This window comes from Artemia franciscana, chromosome 2 (genome assembly GCF_032884065.1).
Source record: "Artemia franciscana chromosome 2, ASM3288406v1, whole genome shotgun sequence".
NCBI lineage: Eukaryota > Metazoa > Arthropoda > Branchiopoda > Anostraca > Artemiidae > Artemia > Artemia franciscana.
This window is the reverse complement of record NC_088864.1, coordinates 38,444,172-38,462,639: the sequence shown is the minus strand read 5'-3', so window position 1 is coordinate 38,462,639 and position 18,468 is coordinate 38,444,172. Positions and strand designations below refer to the sequence as shown.

The window sequence follows — 18,468 nt, the reverse complement described above, 5'->3', positions numbered from 1 at the left end:
TTTTTTAAGGGGTTATCGTATTGACCAAGTGGTCGAAAGAATCAGGTTTTTATGCTGATTTTATATATATACATATATATATATATATATATATATATATATATATATATATATATATATATATATATAAGTTTAATAAATTTAGTTTTACTCATCAGAAGTTACGAGCATGAGAAAGTTGGCGTTATTTTGGAAAATAGAGGGGAACACCTTCTAAAAGTCATGGAATCTTAACGAAAATCACACCATTGCATTTAGCGTATCAGAGAACGCTACCGTAGAAGTTTCAAGCTTCTATCTAGAAAAATGTGGAACTTCGTTTTTTTTGCCCTGGAATGTGGTCCTAGAATGTCGCCAGAGGGCTCATTCTAACGGAAATTAAAAGTTCTAGTGCCGTTTTAAGTGACCAAAAAATTGGAGGGCACCTAGGCCCCTATCACTCTAATTTTCCCCCAAAGTCAATGGATAAAAATTTTGATAGCCATTTCGTTCAGCATAGTCGAAAAAATAAATAACTATGTCTTTGGGGATGACTTACACCTCCACAGTCCCCGGGGGAGGGGATACAAGTTACAAACTTTGACCCGTGTTAACATACAGTAATGGTTATTGGGAAGTGTACAGACATTTTCAGGGGAACTTTTTGTTGAGGGGGTTGAGGGAGGGGGCTACGTGGTATGATATTTCCTTGGAGGAATTTGTCGTGGGGGAAGAAAAATTCTATGAAGGGGGGATGCATAGGATTTTCTAGCATTATTTAAAAAAAAACAATGAAAAAATAAAAATGAAAAAAATTTTTCAACTGGAAGTAAGGAGCAGCATTAAAACTTAAAACGAACAGAGATTGTTATGCATATGAGGGGTTCATCTCCTCCTAAATAACTCGCTCTTTACGCTAAATTATTTTTAGTAATTTCAACTATTTGTTCTACGGCCTTTGTGATTCAGGGGTCATTCTTAAAGAATTGGGACAAAGTTTAAGCTTTAGTGTAAAGAGTGAGGTATTAACGAGGGGGCAAACCCCCTCATACATAATAAAAATATACGAATATAGAAGTTCGCTGCGTAAGTTAATTCGTAAGTTACGTATATTTTTCACTAATAAAAACGTTCGTTAAAATTGAAAGATCTTGTTGCCTTTTTAAGTAACCGAAAAATTGGAGGGCAATAGGCCTCTTCCCCCATCCATTTTTCTTAAAATAGTCTGATCAAAACTAAGAGAATGCCATTTAGCCCCCCCTCCTCCCAAAAATTTTTTATGCAAATGACGTTTTAATTATTCATGTGCAGAGAGCCAAAATCAAACATTCATTACTTCAAAAACATTCAGAAATTAATTTAAAAAAGCAAGTTTTTTTTAACGGAAAGTAAGGAGCAACATTAAAAGTTAAAACGAACAGAAATTGCTCCGTGCATGAAAGGGGCTGTTCCCTCCTCAACGCCCCGCTCTTTACGCTAAAGTTTTTTACTGTTTTATAAAGTAGAATTGAGAGAAAGAGTCAAACTTTAGCAAAGAGCGGGGCGTTGAAGAGGGAACACTAAATTTTATCCAAAGCTGACTCTATCCACCTCATCAATTATACCCAAGCTTCCAGCCGCTTTACCTATTTCTATCCAAGAAATGTACAGTTGATCTATTGCCTAGAGTAATCTCTTATTTGATTTAGCATTCATATTTGATCGATACTGCACTTTTTCCTGTTTATGCTTTTTGATAGCTTGGCGAAGTATCAATTTTCGAAAGGCTTAGAATCGAGAAAACACCGTCGAAGGTTATCTATTTCATATTGAATCAATGCCATCACTGTCCGAGAATTTCTGGGAGTACCACCAAAGGTTAAAAATTTTCTCCGAAAGAAAATTGAGCTCCCGAAATCCCTGAAACTTCCCCAAAAGTCACCGTTTCTCCCAATATCTCCCTTAAAATCCAATTTATCTTCCCCGAAATCTTCAAAACTGTGTATTCAGCTTTCTGTAATAAAAAATATTGCGTCTTTTTTTATTTAGTTATTGTTTGGCTAAATTAAGCCATTGTCAAAATTAGTCAATCTCTGAGATTAAATAAAAAAATAAAATGTAATGAGATTTGTAATGAGATTACATAAAAAAAACTAGTTTTTTTAATTGAAAGTAAGGAGCGACATTAAAACTTAAAACGAACAGAAATTACTCCGTATATGAAATGGGTTGTCCCCTCCGCTATCCCTCGCTCTTTACGCTAAAGCTTTTAATTGTTTTAAGAAGCAGAATTGTGGCAAAGAGTCAAACTTTAGCGTAAAGAGCGAGGGATTGCAGAGGGGACACCCATTTCATATATGGAGTAATTTCTCTTCGTTTTAAGTTTTAATGTCGCTCCTTACTTTCAGTTAAACAAACTAGTTTTTTTTATGTAACTTCTGAACGTTTTCGAATTATTGCATGTTTGATTTTGGCTCTCCACACATTTATTATTAAAATGAAATTTGCATATTAATTCCTTTTTTGGCTAAATGGCTTTCTCTTAGTTTTGATCAGACGATTTTGAGAAATAAGGGATGGGGAAGGAGGCCTAGTTGCCATGCGATTTTTCGGTTACATAAAAAGCCAACTATAAATTTTAATTTTTAACGAATTTTTTTTTAGTAAAAAATATACGTAACTTAAGAATTAACTTACGTAACAAACTTTTATATTCTTTAATTTTTATTATGTATATGAGGGGGTTTGTACCCTCGTTAATACCTCGTTCTTTACACTAAATCGTAAGTTTTGTCCCAATTCTTTAAGAATGACCCCTGAATCAGAAAGGCCGTAGAATAAATAGTTGAAATTACTAAAAATACTATAGCATAAAGAGCGAGGTATTTATCTCCTCCTAAATACCTCGCTCTTTATGCTAAAGTATTTTTAGAACCCCTCATATGCGTAATAATCTCTGTTCGTTTTAAGTTTCAATGCTACTCTTTACTTTCAATTGAAAAACTTTTCCATGTTTATTTTTTCATTGTTTTTTTATAGTAATTTTAGAAAATCCTGCGCCCTTTTCATTGAATTTCTGTTCCCCCATGACATATTTCTCCAAGGAAAGATCCTCCCACATAGCCCCCTCCCCTCAACCCCATCCCCAAAACCCAAAAAAATCCCCTGAAAACGACTGTACACTTCCCAATAACCATTATTATATGTAAACACTGGTCGAAGTCTGTAACCTGCAACCCCTCCCCCAGGGACTGTGGGGGAGTAAGTCATTCCCAAAGACATAGTTATTATGGTTTTTGACTATGCGGAACAAAATGGCTATCTCTAAATTTTGATATGTTGACTTTGGAGAAAAAATGAGCGTGGGAGGGGGCCTAGGTTGCCTCCAATTTTTTGGTCACTTAAAAAGGGCACTAGAACTTTTCATTTCCGTTAGAAGGATCCCTCTTGCGACATTCTAAGACCACTTGGTCGATAAGATGACCCCTGGGGAAAAGAAAAAAAAACAAAAAAAAAACAACAAATAAACACGCACCCGTGATTTGTCTTCTGGCAAAAAATACGAAATTCCACGTTTTTGTAGGTAGGAGCTTGAAAATTTTGCGATAGGGTTCTCTGATACGCCGAATGTGACGGTGTGATTTTCGTTAAGATTCTGTGACTTTTAGTGGGTATTTTCCCCTATTTTCTAAAATAAGGCAAATTTTTTCAGGCTCGTAACTTTTGATGACAAAGACTAAATTTGATGAGACTTATATATTTAAAATCAGAATGAAAATTCTGATTCTTTTGATGTATATTTTAGCATCAAAATTCCGAGTTTCGTTTACTATTGAGCCGGGTCGCTCCTTACTACAGTTCGTTACCACGAACTGTTTGATTAATTTAAAAACCTTTTTCTACAAGCCAAGTTTTTCAAAGAAAAGTAAGGATCTCCATTGAGCCAAGAATAAACAAAAATGAAGGCAAATAATCTTCCAAACGTAAAACTACAACAAATCACCATCAATAGATAAATGAAGCTCAAAATGAACTGAAATTACAATAAATAGCCAAGTCAAACTCAAAAGGAGCGAAAAATTAAGGTAAGTAGGGCTGATAACCCCCATGCCATCTCAAGACTAGAGCATAACTGGCGCTTTACTGAGAACAAAATACGTCCGAAATGTTTTATCTTTTTTTATTAGTTAAAAAAGATATTTTTTACTATAGATATTAAAAAAAGATATTATTTATTTATTATCTATTATTTTATTATAGTTTTTTTTTTTTTTTTTTTTTTTTTTTTTTTTTTTTTTTTTTTTTTTTTTTTTTTTTTTAGTATAGGGCAAATTGTGTTCTGGTCTTTTAAAGGCATGAGGGTTATCAGCCCCACTCATGTTGACTTTTGCTCGTTTTGAGTTTGACTCGGCTATTTTTTTTAGTATAGTGTAAATTGTGTTAGTATAATGTAAATTGTGTTCTGGTGTTTTGAAGGCGTGACGGTTATCAGCCCCACTCATGTTAATTTTTCCTCTTTTTGAGTTTGACTCGGCGAATTATTGTAATTACTGTTTGTTTTGAGTTTCCCCAAAAGTATCTCCAGGAGTTTCAACTTAATACCTCCAGTTGTTCTCGATTAATTGCTGAGGTGTCTTATTGCCAACCATAACACAATGGCTTTTCATTTATTTTAAAGCACGATGGCCCAAATGCATAATTGTGGGGATTTGACATTCCTAATATCCCTAAAGACATAGTTGCTGGACCGTTCTACTATGCTGAACAAAATGGCTGTTTCAAAATTTTGATGGGATGCGTTTGGAAAATGAATGGGCTTGAGAGAAGGGCTGCTTGCCCTCCAATCTCTTGTTACTCTTAAAAAGGAGACCAGGCACTCGCGCTCTAACTGGAGTGCAATATATATATATATATATATATATATATATATATATATATATATATATATATATATATATATATATATATATATATATATATATATATATATATATATATATATATATATATATATATATATATATATATATATATATTGGGGAAGGAGTTCCTGCTTCATATATCGAGTAAAAATATTTAAACAAGTGAAAACAAAATGAAAACATTTGAAATGTATTTGCTTTCAGATAATTGCAAATTATGTTCTGGTCTTGAGAAGACAGGGGGGTTGTCAGCCCTACTCGTGTTAATCTTTGTTCGTTTTGAGTCTGAATCCGTTATTTATTGTATGACTTAAATAAACAAAATACGTTCCAAATGTTTTAACTTTAATAAATAAAAAATTAGCAAAGTTTCAAGGAGTATATATCAGCATATGTACACTAAAATGACGATCCACAGCCATTTTTTTCAGTGCAGTGCAAATTATGTTCTTGTCTTGCGAAGGTATGAGGGTTGTTAAAAATATATTTTCCAGACCTTTCAACTACGTTGAACAAAATGGCTATCTCAAAACTGTGATTAGAAGTGTTTTAGGAATTGATGGGCGGGGGGGGGGAGCTTCTTGCCCTCCAGTCACTTATGACTAATGATAAGGACACTAGCGCTTTCAATTTCCTCTTAAATGAGCCTTTCTTGAAGTTTTTACGACAACAAATGGCCATCTCAAAATTTCTATCAGATGGATTTCAGGAAAATACGAGGTTTAAGGGGCGGTATCCACCCTCCGATCACTTTGAATCTTAAAAAGGGAACTAGAACATCTGATTTTCAAATAAATGCGCCGATTGCGGAGTTTTTACGATCATCCTTTCTATATATATAACTTATATGGCCCCAGGGCATAACTTACAAACCTTGTCCTGAGGGCTCGGTGTGGGGGGCAGGGAGGTTGTCATCCTCAAAGACATAATTCCCGGACCTTTCAGTTACGTTGAAAAAAATTGCTGTCTCAAAATTTTGATTGGGTGCGTTTTGGGAACGGACATGGGAAGGAGGTTAGATACCCTCCGATCACTTTTGACTATTCAAATGGGCACTAGCCCTTTCAGTTTCCAATCGAATGAGCTCTTTTCAAATTTGACAACAAGTGGCCATCTCAAAATTTCTATCAGATGCCTTTTTGGGAAAATACGAGGTGTGTAGGGGGGGGGGGTATCTAAAAATCTAAAACTAAAACTTCTGATTAGCAATCTAACGAGCCCCCTCCGAAGTTTATACGATCACCCTTTGTATGTAAGTTATACCCCCAGGGCACAACTTACGACCCTTGCCTTAAGGGCTGTGGGGGGGGGAGGCTCATCATACTCAACTACATAATTTCAGGATCTTTCGACTACGTTGAACAAAATGGCTATCTAAAAATAGATTGGATTTATTTAGGGAAATGGTAGGCATGGGAGGGGGGTTAGCTGCCCTCTGATCACTTTCGACTAATAGAAATGACACTAGTCCCTTCAATTCCCAGTCAAATGAGCCCTTTTGAAATTTCTACGACAACTCATTCGATGCAAAGTGTCCTGGTCTTAAAAAAATAAAAATACATTGCGCCCACATCGCTCTTTACTTAGACAGTGCTATTGTGCTGCCTATGACAGATCAATTGAACTATAGGGACTGGACGCTATTACTTGTTTTTTTATTGTTGTTACTTTGTTTTTAGTATTGCTCTTGAGAAAACCGGTTGAAACTGTGACATTTTGTGTTCAACATTTTGTCCATTTGAACAGGAGTTTTTTGCAGGGTTGGTTTTTGTTTGTAAATTAAATATAAAAAAACAAGTTTTTTTTAACTGAAAGTACGGAGCGATATTAAAACTTAAAACGAACAAAAATTACTCCGTATATAAAAGGGGCTGTTCCATCCTCAATGCCCCGCTATTTACGCTGAAGTTTGACTCTTTCTCTAAACTCAAAAAAAATTAGCGTAAAGAGCGGGGTATGCTTGACTTTCTGGCTGAGTATCAAAAAATTAATCGAAGTACTTTTGACTACAGCAAACTCTACTACTTGGTAAATTCTAAGTTTTTTAATTGGTGATTAAAGATAAAAAAATAATAAAAACGCACGTATGCCTTGGACAAACTTAGCTAGTTAGCAAAATCTGAGTGTCTTAGTTACTGACTAAGAGTGTCAAAAATTTAATAAAAAGCAGTTTTGACTACAATTAACTCAGGTAGTTAATAAATTCTGGGTGTTTTACTTGCTTGCTGAATGCCAAGAAAAACTAATAAAAGCACTTTGTTATCTGTTAGAATTCTGTTGATGATAGAGTTTGCAGAGACGAATTAAATTTGACGTGGTTTATTCAGTGAATTTTCCCGAGAACGAATAGTTTTAACTCTGTTGGTGACAAAGTTTTAACAGATGAATAAAATTTGACACGGTTTATTCCTTGAGTTTTCCTAAGGACTAATTAAATTTGTCATGGTTTACTCCTTGAATTTTCCTTAGAACTAAAAGGTTTAACTCTCTTAAAAATAAAGTTTGAATAGATAAATAAATTTGACGTGGTTTATCTAATAAATTTTTTCCGAGAATGAAGAGCTTTAACTCCGTTGATTATAAAGTTTGAACAAATGAATTAAATTTGACACGGTTTATTCCTTGAATTTTTCTTCGGAATAAAAAGGTTTGACTCTGTTGATTGCAAATTTTGGACATATGAATTAAATTTGAAATGGTTTATTCCTTGAGTTTTCCTAAGAATTAAAAGGTTTAACTCTGTTGAATATAAAGTTTGAATAGATGAATTAAATTTGACGTGATTTGACGTGATTTATTCAAAGTAAATTTGAAGAACTAAAAGGTTTAACTCTCTTAAATATAAAGTTTGAATAGATCAATTAACAGATGAATAAAATTTGACACGGTTTATTCCTTGAATTTTTCCTAAGGACTAATTAAATTTGACACGGTTTAATCCTTGAATTTTCCTAAGAACTAAAAGGTTTAACTCTCTTAAATATAAAGTTTGAATAGATAATTAAATTTGACGTGGTTTATCTAGTAAATTTTCTCCGAGAATGAAGAGCTTTAACTCCGTTGATTATAAAGTTCGAACAAATGAATTAAATTTGACACTGTTTATTCCTTGAATTTTTCTTCGGACTAAAAGGTTTGACTCTGTTGATTGCAAATTTTGGACATATGAATTAAATTTGAAATGGTTTATTCCTTGAGTTTTCCTAAGAACTAAAAGGTTTAACAGTGTTGAATATAAAGTTTGAATAGATGAATTAAATTTGACGTGATTTATTCAGTAAAATTTACCAAGAATATTTTGCTTTAACTTTGTTGATTACAAATTTTGAACATATGAATTAAATTTGACACAGTCTATTCCTTGAATTTTCCTAAAGACTAAGAGGTATAACTCTGTTCAGTATAAAGTTTTAACTGGTGAATTTAGTGTGACGTAGTTTATTCAGTCAATTTCCCCAAGAATGAACAGCTTTAACTCTGTTGATTATAAAGTTTGAACAGATGAATTAAATTTGATATGGTTCATTCCTTGAATTTTCCTAAGGACTAAAAGGTTTAGCTCTGTTGAGTATAAAATTTGAACTGATGAATTAAATTTGACGAGGTTTATTCAGTGAATTTTCCCAAGAATGAATAGCTTGAACTCTGTTGAGTATAAATTTTGAACAGATAACTTAAATTTGACATGGTTTATTCCTTGCATTTTCTTAAGGACTAAAAGATTTAACTCTGTTGATTATAAAGTTTGAACAGATGAAATACATTTGACTTGGTTTATACAGTGAATTTTCCAAGAATGAATAGCTTTAACTCAGTTGATTACAAATTTTGCACTGACAAATGAAATTTGACATGGTTTATTCCTTGTATCTACCTCAGGACTAAGTGTTTTAATTCCGTTGAATATAAAGTTAGAACAAATGAATTAAAATTGACACAGTTTATTCCTTGAATTTTCCCAAGAATGAATAGCTTTAACTCTTTTGATTGCAAAGTTTGAGCAGATGAATTAAATGTGACGTGGTCTATTCCATGAATATTCCTGAGGAAAAAAGGTTCAACTCTATTGAATATAAGGTTTGAACATATTAATTAAATTAGACACGGTTTATTCCTTGTATCTTCCTAAGGACTTAAAGGTTTAACTCCGTTGAGTATAAAGTTTGAACTAATAAATTAATCTTACGGGGTTTATTTAGTGAATTCTCCCAAGAATGAGTAGCTTTAACTCAATTGATTACAAAGTTTGAACAAATGATTAAATTTGACATGGTTTAGAGAGAACGGCCTTATTTTTGTTTAGGCCTGGGTGGAGTGCCAAAATGAATAAGACTAGAAACCTCCCTGTTTTACATCGTGTATATCGTATATACTTTTTTCTACCCCAGAAAATTGGCTATTATTCTTTGTTACTTTTCAGGAAAGATTGCTGGATAATTTACTTAGCAAAATACGTGATCTGTCTTGGTCAAATCGCTAGTATGTCGAACACAAAAACGAATGATAACGGTTTGAGTCTCACCGGGCCCCGGTACTCTGCATCGCCCCCGTCACTCTACATGCGGCTGCTTATTCTTCCCATCAAGTTTCATCCCGATCTCTCCACTCTAAGCGTTTTCCAAGATTTCCGGTTAGCAAGATGTCGGTTTCCCCCTCCAACCCCCCATGTCCTCGAATCTGATTCGAATTGAAACTGGAGCATCTGAGACAGGAGATCCTTCTTTATATCAAGTTTCTTTAAGATCTGATCACCCATTCGTAAGATAATACCTCAATTTTCACGTTTTCCAAGAATTCTCGTTTTCCCCTCTAACTCCTCCAATGTCACCGGATCTGGTCGAGATTTAAAATAAGAGATTAGCGTTACGAGGTTCTTCTAAATGTGAAACTTTCACTAAGACCCGATCACTCCTTCGTAAGTTAAAAATACCTCATTTTTTCTAATTTTTCAGAATTAACCCCCCCCCCCCCTTTAACTCCCCCAAATAGAGCGGATCCGTTTCGGTTATGTCAATCACGTATCTAGGACTTCTCCTTATTTTTCCCACCATGTTTCATCCCGACCCCTTCACTCTAAGCGTTTTCCAAGATTTTAGGTTCCCCCCCCAACTCCCCCCAATTTCACTGGATCCAAGGGGGATTTTAAAATAAGAGCCCTGAGACACGATATCATTCTAAATATCAAATTTCATTAAGATTCGATCACCCGTTCGTAAGCTAAAAATACCTCTTTTTTCTAATTTCCCGATTTAACCGTCCCCCCAATCCCCGCCAGATGGTCAAATCGGGGAAACGACAATTTCTAATTTAATCTGGTCTGGTTCCTGATACGCCTGCCAAATTTCATCGTCGTAGCTTACCTGGAAGTGCTTAAACTAGCAAAACCGGGACAGACAGACAGACCGACAGAACTTGCGATCGCTATATGTCACTTGGTAGATACCAAGTGCCATAAAAATGAAAAATGTGTATTTGAGTTTTGAAGATTCTAGTAATAATTATGAGGAAGTAGGAGAAAAAAACTGTGATTGGGGGGGGGGGGCTGTTGGGTCGTAATATAAAATTCTGAGAAAATCAATCTTAGTTTTCGTATCTGACTTGATGCATATCCAGATACTTGCACAAATTACACGAAATTAATGTTATTGTCAATAAGACCTGTCAATCCATTTGACCTACTCGGATCCCCCCCCCCTACCTAAAATTTTACTATAAGAAATAGTACTAATCTTATGAATATAAGTCAAATATTGTGTTGAAAATATGGCTTGAGGCTGGTTAAATGTTAAAACAAGAGCTAAGAGCTCATATGGCACTTGTGATGAGGTCGGAAGAGCCAAAAGCCAAGAACTCATATGGTATGAGCTCTAGCAAAGTTTTAAGAATCAATAGATTGCTTTAAAAGGAAAATCAGAGGCTTAATACCGGTCGGGATTTAAAATAAGAGCTCTGAGTCACGAGGTCCTTCTAAATATCAAAATTCATTAAGATTCGATCACCCATTCGTGAGATACCTCGATTTTCACGCTTTCCATGAATTCCAGTTTCCCCCTCCAACTCCCATCAATGTCACCGGATCTGGTCGGGATTTAAAATGAGAGTTCTAAAACACAAGATCCTTCTAGATATCAAATTTCATTAAGATCTAATCACCCGTTCGTAAGTTACAAATAACTCATTTTTTTCTAATTTTTTCCGAATTACTACCCCCCCCAACTCCCCCAAAGAGAGCGGATCCGGTCCGGTTATTTCAATCACGTGTCTAGGACTTAAAATTATTTTAAGAGTTCTGATACACAATATCATTCCAAACATCAAATTTCATCAAGATCCCATCACCCATTCATAAGTTAAAAATACCTCATTTTTTTCTAATTTTTAAGAATTACCCCCCCCCCCATTACCCCAAAGAGAGCGGATCCGTTCCGATTATGTCAATCATGTATCTGGGACTTGTGCTTATTTTTCCCATCAAGTTTCATCCCGATCCCTCCACTCCAAGTGTTTTCCAAGATTTTAGGTTTCCCCCCTCCAACTCCCTCCAATGTCATCAAATCCGGTCGGGATTTAAAATAAGAGCTCTGATACACAATATCATTCCAAACATCAAATTTCATTAAGATCCCATCACCCATTCATAAGTTAAAAATACTTCATTTTTTCTATTTTTTCCGAATTAACTGGCCCCCCACTCCCCCCCCCCAGATGGTCAAATTGGGAAAATGACTATTTCTAATTTAAGCTGGTCCCGTCCCTGATACGCCTGCCAAATTTCATCGTCCTAGCTTACCTGGAAGTGTTTAAAGTAGCAAAACCGGGACCGACAGACAGACAGACAGACCGACAGACAGACCGACAGAATTGGCGATTGTGTCACTTGGTTAATACCAAGTGCCATAAAAACGTTTCTCGGTTAAAATGTAAAAAACGGAGTTTTTTAAGGTGAAGAGAATCAAGGTGAAGAAAAAGTTCGAGGGGTAGATACCTCCTCTGCTCCCTCCTCCAAATTACACCACTTGTCTGACCAATCTAAAATTCATAGCTCAGAACAAAGCACTGCTTAGAGTCATCTCTAGTCTAAATTATTATTGCACCTGACTGCGGCGGGATTTTCAAGCAAAATTGATTGCTAGCCCTATTTAAACATTACTGTGGTAGAACCTCGTAAATCGGCACACAATAGAAAAATAGTATTAATTTTGACCAGCAGTAGCTGAATAAGTTTACTTCCGTTTGATCTATATTGCAAACCGCCCAAATCGAGCTTTTCTTGAGGTATCTGGAGCCAACATGGCCACAGTTGTAGCTTATATTACTTCACTCAAAAAAGATCTTTGGTACATCAAAGTTACAGATTTTGAATGTGTTACCTCTGTTTTTAAGTTTAGGTGGTACATAAATATTGTTATAACTTTGGAATTTAAATTATGTTGGTACAACTGAGAGAAGAGGAAGTGTAATGAAAAAAAAAGTTACCGTTGTTATATTTAAGACTAAGTTGCAAGCTTTAAGGATTGAAGCTATATATTTTAACACTGAAGCTAGGGTAGTTGTATTATCCATTCGCGAATATTGCCCAAAATTGTATCTTGTTTCTCCAAAAATACCTGGAATTTCAGAGTCTTCCCCGTGCATTTAAATAGATTCAGAGTGAAAGCACTGAATAGAATCCTTATATTTACTAATGAAAAGAAAAGATTAGGGGACATTCGTTTCGATTACAACCTTTTATTATGGTATAGAAAAATCGACCTGGTTATTTCCTAGAGGGACTTTTCCATAACTTAGCCCGATTTTAGGCGGGTTTTTCTCCCTCAGATATTTCGGGTTAGTGTCTTGTACCCTCACCATAGCATCCCCTTGCTATAGCACTACTTGTTTGTATCCCCTCCCCCTCAAAAAAGCGTTTCTTAAACTTTTTACATTGTGTGACCGTTGAAATAAATAAGATAAAGCAATATATCTCTTTTAAATTGGTTCATTATAGTTCATGTGGTAAATATCTTACCACACGTTCGCATGAAACTTTAGAGATTGTGTGTAAAATTCCAGGGCTTTGGAGGCCTGAGCCGAGAAATCTTGCTCAAAAACATATTAGTATTTTCTATTTTTAATTGTATTTATGTATTATGTACCATCCCTACAGTTTTGCTGATAATACACGGTTTGTCCGTCCTCATAACGTTTCCAAAAACCCTTCTAAGACTTGACCTTGTCGGTTTTTATTGTTCTACTGTTCTGTATTATTTCGAATATTACCTATTCAAGAGCTTAGAGATTGTCCCTAGATTTTCTGGGATGAAAAAATGGGTTGTGTAGTTTCAGTTTAATTTGGATCCTCTTGCTTTATCCTCTCCTCTTCTTGGACTGCAATTGTAAATTATTTCATTCCGCTTTTCTAGGCCCTGAGGGTATCTATCACCAAGCCGTTTCTTTCGAAATTAAATAAAAAAAAAACAAGTTTTTTTTTTAACTGAAAGTAAGGAGCGACATTAAAACTTAAAAGGAACGGAAACTACTCCGTATATGAAAGGGGCTTTTCCTCCTCACTCGCCGCGCTCTTTACGCTAAAGTTTGACTCTCTCTCTTAACTCTACTTTTTAAACAGTAAAAAACTTTAGCGTGCCAGATCGGTCTTCTGGCAAAAAATACGAATATCACATAATTGCAGATAGGAGCTTAAAACTTCTTCAGTGTGGTTCTCTGATACGCCGAATGCGATGGTTGTGATTTTAGTGAAGATCCTACGGCTTTTAGGGGGTGTCTTCCCCTATTTTCTAAAATAAGGCAAATTTTAGTGTAACTATTGATGGGTAATACTAACCTTGATGAAACTTATATATTTAAAATCAGCATTAAAATGCGATTATTTTGATGTAACTATTGGTATCAAAATTCCATTTTTTAGAGTTTTGGTTACTATTGAGCCGGGTCGCTCCTTACAGTTCGCTACCACGAATTGTTTGATCCTCTCAAGGGCATTCAAGTTGCTCTTTTAAGACATAAATTAAAAAAAACAATTTTTTTTAAATGAAAGTAAAATTACTCCGTATATGAAAGGGGTTTTTCCTCCTTAGCGCCCCGCTCTTTACGCTAAAGTTTGACTCTTTTCTCTTAGCTCACTTCTTAAAACAGTAAAAAACTTTAGCGTAAAGAGCGGGGCGTTGTGGAGGAAAAGCCCCTTTCATATACGGAGTAATTTCTGTTCGTTTTAAGTTTTAATGTCGCTCCTTACTTTCATTTAAAAAAACTTGTTTTTTTTTATTTAATTTCTGGACGTTTTTTAATTAATGCATGTTTTGATCTTGGCTCTCGGCACATAAATAATTAAAACGAAATTTGCATATTAATTTTTTTTGGCTAAATGGCTTTCTCATAGTTTTAATCGGAAGATTTTGAGAAAAAAGGAGAAGGAGGAAGCCTAGTTGCCCTCCAATTTTTGATTACTTAAAAGGCAACTAGAACTTTTAATTTTTTTTGCGAGCATTTTCATTAGTAAAAAATAGACGCAATTTACGAATTAACTTACGTAACGAATTTCTATATTCGTATGTTCTTATTGCGTATATGAGGGAGTTCACCCCTCGTCGATACCTCACTCTTTACACTAAATTTTAAATTCTGTCCCAATTCCTTAAGAATGACCCTTGAATCACAAAGGCCATAGAATAAATAGTTGGAATTACTAAAAATACTTTAGCGTAAAGAGCAAGGTATTACGAGGAGGTAAACCCCTCATATGCGCAATAATTTCTGCTCGTTTTAAGTTTTAATGCTGCTCCTCACTTTCAGTAGAAAAAAACTTTTCATATTTATTTTTCCATTGTTTTTTTTTATATAATGCTAAAACATCCTGCACCCCCTTCATTGAAAGTCTCTTCCCCCATGAGAAGTTTTTCCATGGAAAGATCCTCCCACGTAACCCCCCCCACCTCAAATCTCCCTTCCAAACCAAAACAATCCTCCTGAAAACGTTCGTACACTTCCCAGTAACCATTACTATATGTAAACACAGGTCAAAGTTTGTAACTTTTAACCCCTCCCACGGGGACTGCGGGGGAGTAAGTCGTCCCCAAAGACATAGTTATTAGGTTTGTCGTCTATGGTGAAAAAAATGGCTATCTCAGAATTTTGATCCGGTGACTTTAGGGAAAAAATGAGCGTGGGAGGCCTAGGTGCCCTTCGATTTTTTGGTCACTTAAAAAGGGCACTAGAACTTTTCATTTCCGTTAGAATGAGCCCTCTCGAGACATTCTAGGACCACTGGGTCGATACGATCACCCCTGGAGGAAAAAAAAACAAATAAACACGCATCCGTGATTTGTCTTCTGGCAAAAAATGTTAAATTCCACATTTTTTGTAGATAGGAGCTTGAAACTTCTACAATAAGGTTCTCTGATACGTTGAATCTGATGGTGTGATTTTCGTTAAGATTGTATGACTTTCAGGGGGTGTTTTCCCCTATTTTCTAAAATGAGGCAGATTTTCTCAGGCTCGTAACTCTTGATAGGTAAGACTAATCTTGATGAATATATTATATATTTATATATTTAAAATCAGCATTAAAATGCGATTTTTTTTGAAACTATTGGTATCAAAGTTCCATTTTTAGAGTTTCGGTTACTATTGAGCCGGATCGCTCCTTACTACAGTTCGTTACCACGAACTTTTTGATAAATACTGAGTGGGTCCGAACCATTTGGCTCGTAAAGATTAATGTTTGATGGCTCGTCACTTAGCTTCAGTCATAAATTTATTCTCAATAGCCTCTATGAAAAACTTGAGTTTGGACCAACATCATTTTATCTCAGTTTTTAAAAGGAATTTCAGCTGTTTTCTTTTAATATCTGTCAAGTCGTTAAACCCTTATTTCGTTTTGTAATGCAACTATCCCTTTTATTACAATTTACTTTCCAGTTTGTCTATTATCGTGTTTGCCTTTTATTTGAAAAGTACTTTGAATACTTTCTTTTTTTTAACATCTTTTTAGGTTTATTTTCTGCATAGCTAAAACGTGTCATAAGTTATTGATATGCACATTTTGATTGTAGGCATTGATGCTCAAGCCCAGGAATGGATCAACCTACACAGCTATCGGATTAGTTCAAGCTTTACTAAGACAATTCCACAAGGCAAGTGATTCATTGCATAAAGCATTGAGCTTTAAAAGAGATGACTCCGTAGCGACATCCATGTTAAACATTGTTCTTGACATGACAGCTGATAGTCCTTTTCCTATAGAAGGTAGGTTTATGCTATAGCTATATATCAAGTATGTGTCAGAATCAAAATGCGATATGTCAAAGTGGAATAGGGGGTTAAGACAAAGAAGGGTATATTTTTAGTTAAAGGCTCAATAAGTTAAGCAATGAAAATTGAATCTATCCTAATTTTGGTTTTAATTTCTGTGGACCTTGGTATCTACCAAGTGACATATAGCGATCGCAAAATCTGTCGGTCTGTCTGTCTGTCCCGGTTTTGCTAGTTTAGGCACTTCCAGGTTAGCTAGGACGATGAAATTTGGCAGAGTATCAGGAACCACACCAGATTAAGTTAGAAATTGTCGTTTCCCCGATTCGACCATCTGGGGGGGGGGCAGTTAAATAGGAAAAATTTGAAAACATGAGGTATTTTCAACTTACGAACGGGTGATCGGATCTTAATGAAATTTATGTTTGGAAGGATATCGTGTCTCAGGGCTATTATTTTAAATCCCGACTGGATCCGGTGACATTGGGGGGAATTGGGGTGTGGGACCTAAAATCTTGGAAAACGCTTAGAGAAGAGGGATCGGGATGAAACTTGGTGAGAAAAATAAGCACAAGTCCTAGATACGTGATTGAAATAACTGGAATGGATCCGCTCTCTTTGGGGAAGTTGGGGAGAGGATTTATTCTGAAAAATTGGAAAAATTGGGGTATTTTTAGCTTACGAAGGAGTGATCAGATCTTAATGAAATTTCATATATAGAAGGACCTCGTAACTCAGATATCTTATTTTAAATCCCGACCGGATCCAGTGTCATTGGGGGGGGGGAGTTTGGAGGCAGGAAATTTTGGAAAACGCTTAAAGCGGAGAGATCAGGATGAAACTTGGTGGGAAGAATTAAGTCCAAGATACGTGATTGACATAACCGGACATGATCCGCTCTCTTTGGTGGAGTTGGGGGGGAGTAATTCGGAAATATTAAAAAAATGAGGTATTTGTAACTTACGAACGGGTCGTCAGATCTGTTAATGAAATTGAATATTTAGAAGGATCTTGTGCTTTAGAGTTCTCATTTTAAATCCCGACCAGATCCGGTCACATTGGGGGGAGGGGTTGGAGGGGGAAACTGGAATTCTTGGAAAACGTGAAAATTGAGGTATCTTACGAATGGGTGATTGGATCTTAATGAAACTTGGTGTATCTTATGTCTCAGATGCTCCATTTTCAATTCCAATTGGATCTGGGGAGACAGGGGGATTGGAGGGGGGAAACAGAAATCTTGGAAACCGGAAATCTTGGAAAACGCTTAGAGTGGAGAGATCGGGATGAAAATTGATGGGAAGAATAAGCACAATTTATAGATACGTGATTGACATAATTGGAACGGATCCGTTCTCTTTGGGGGAGCTGGGGGTGTTACTTTGGAAAAATTGGAAAAATTGAATCTTGTGATTATGGAAGATACGTCTGATCATTGTATTTTAATGTCTGACTTCAGAGTGCAAAAGATGGCCAATAAAGAAAACCCTATGGAAAGGAGAAATTTCTCAAAAGTAAATATGAATGAACTGAAATCGAATCTTAGCGATATAGATTGGAGTGAAGTTACTGACTAGAGTGATCCAAATACATCCTTGGATGTATTTTACCGAATTCTGAACGAAAAACTGAATCTTCATTACCCACTTAGAGCTACATACCGGAAAAGAAACTCACCCAAAAAACCTTGGATAAGTATATCGCTTTTAAAATCTATCAAGGAAAAATCGACTCTATAAGATAAAAATGAAATACCCCTCAGATCATAATGTACAGCGATTCAGAAATTATAAAAATTTGCTGGTTAAAATTCTTAGAACAAGTGAACAAATTTATTAGGAAAATTCATTTAAAAAATCGGATTCACCTCGGACTACATGGAAATTAATCAAGGAAAAATTGGAAACAGTACTAAGACATCACACCCTGAATTGATCATAAATGAAAGTGGTGTTGAATTGAAGGGGAAGGATGTTGTTGCAGATTATTTTTTTAATTACTTTTCCCATTTTAGTGCTACTGCTGATCTGGAATCCCCAGAATTTTTATTTTGTTCATATAAAGATTGTCTACCGTCATCCGAAAATTTTAGTATGTTCCTTTCCCCTGTTACTTTCGGTGAATTCCAGAAAGTAATTACGAATTTAAAACGTGGTAATTCCCTAGGTCTAGATGGGCTCTCCACAAATGTTCTGAAAGAACTTGCTTGTGTAATCCATGTCCCAGTGCTTCATATTTTAAACGCATTTATATCATCAGGGATCTTTCCCGAAGTACGGAAATCTGCACGAGTTATTCCAATTAATAAGAAATGTGATAAGACAGATGTAGGCAACTATCA

At 35.4% G+C, this 18,468-nt stretch overlaps 1 protein-coding gene across 2 annotated transcripts in view; it reads left to right on the top strand.

The window, feature by feature from the left end:
- LOC136041322 (cell division cycle protein 16 homolog) overlaps positions 1-18,468 on the top strand; it is a 122,475-nt gene that overhangs the window by 92,435 nt on the left and 11,572 nt on the right. For both annotated transcript variants that reach the window (XM_065725956.1, XM_065725951.1), the window contains exon 11: positions 15,932-16,124. In XM_065725956.1, coding sequence (XP_065582028.1) covers positions 15,932-16,124 — 193 coding nt within the window. The remainder of the gene's footprint in view (positions 1-15,931; positions 16,125-18,468) is intronic.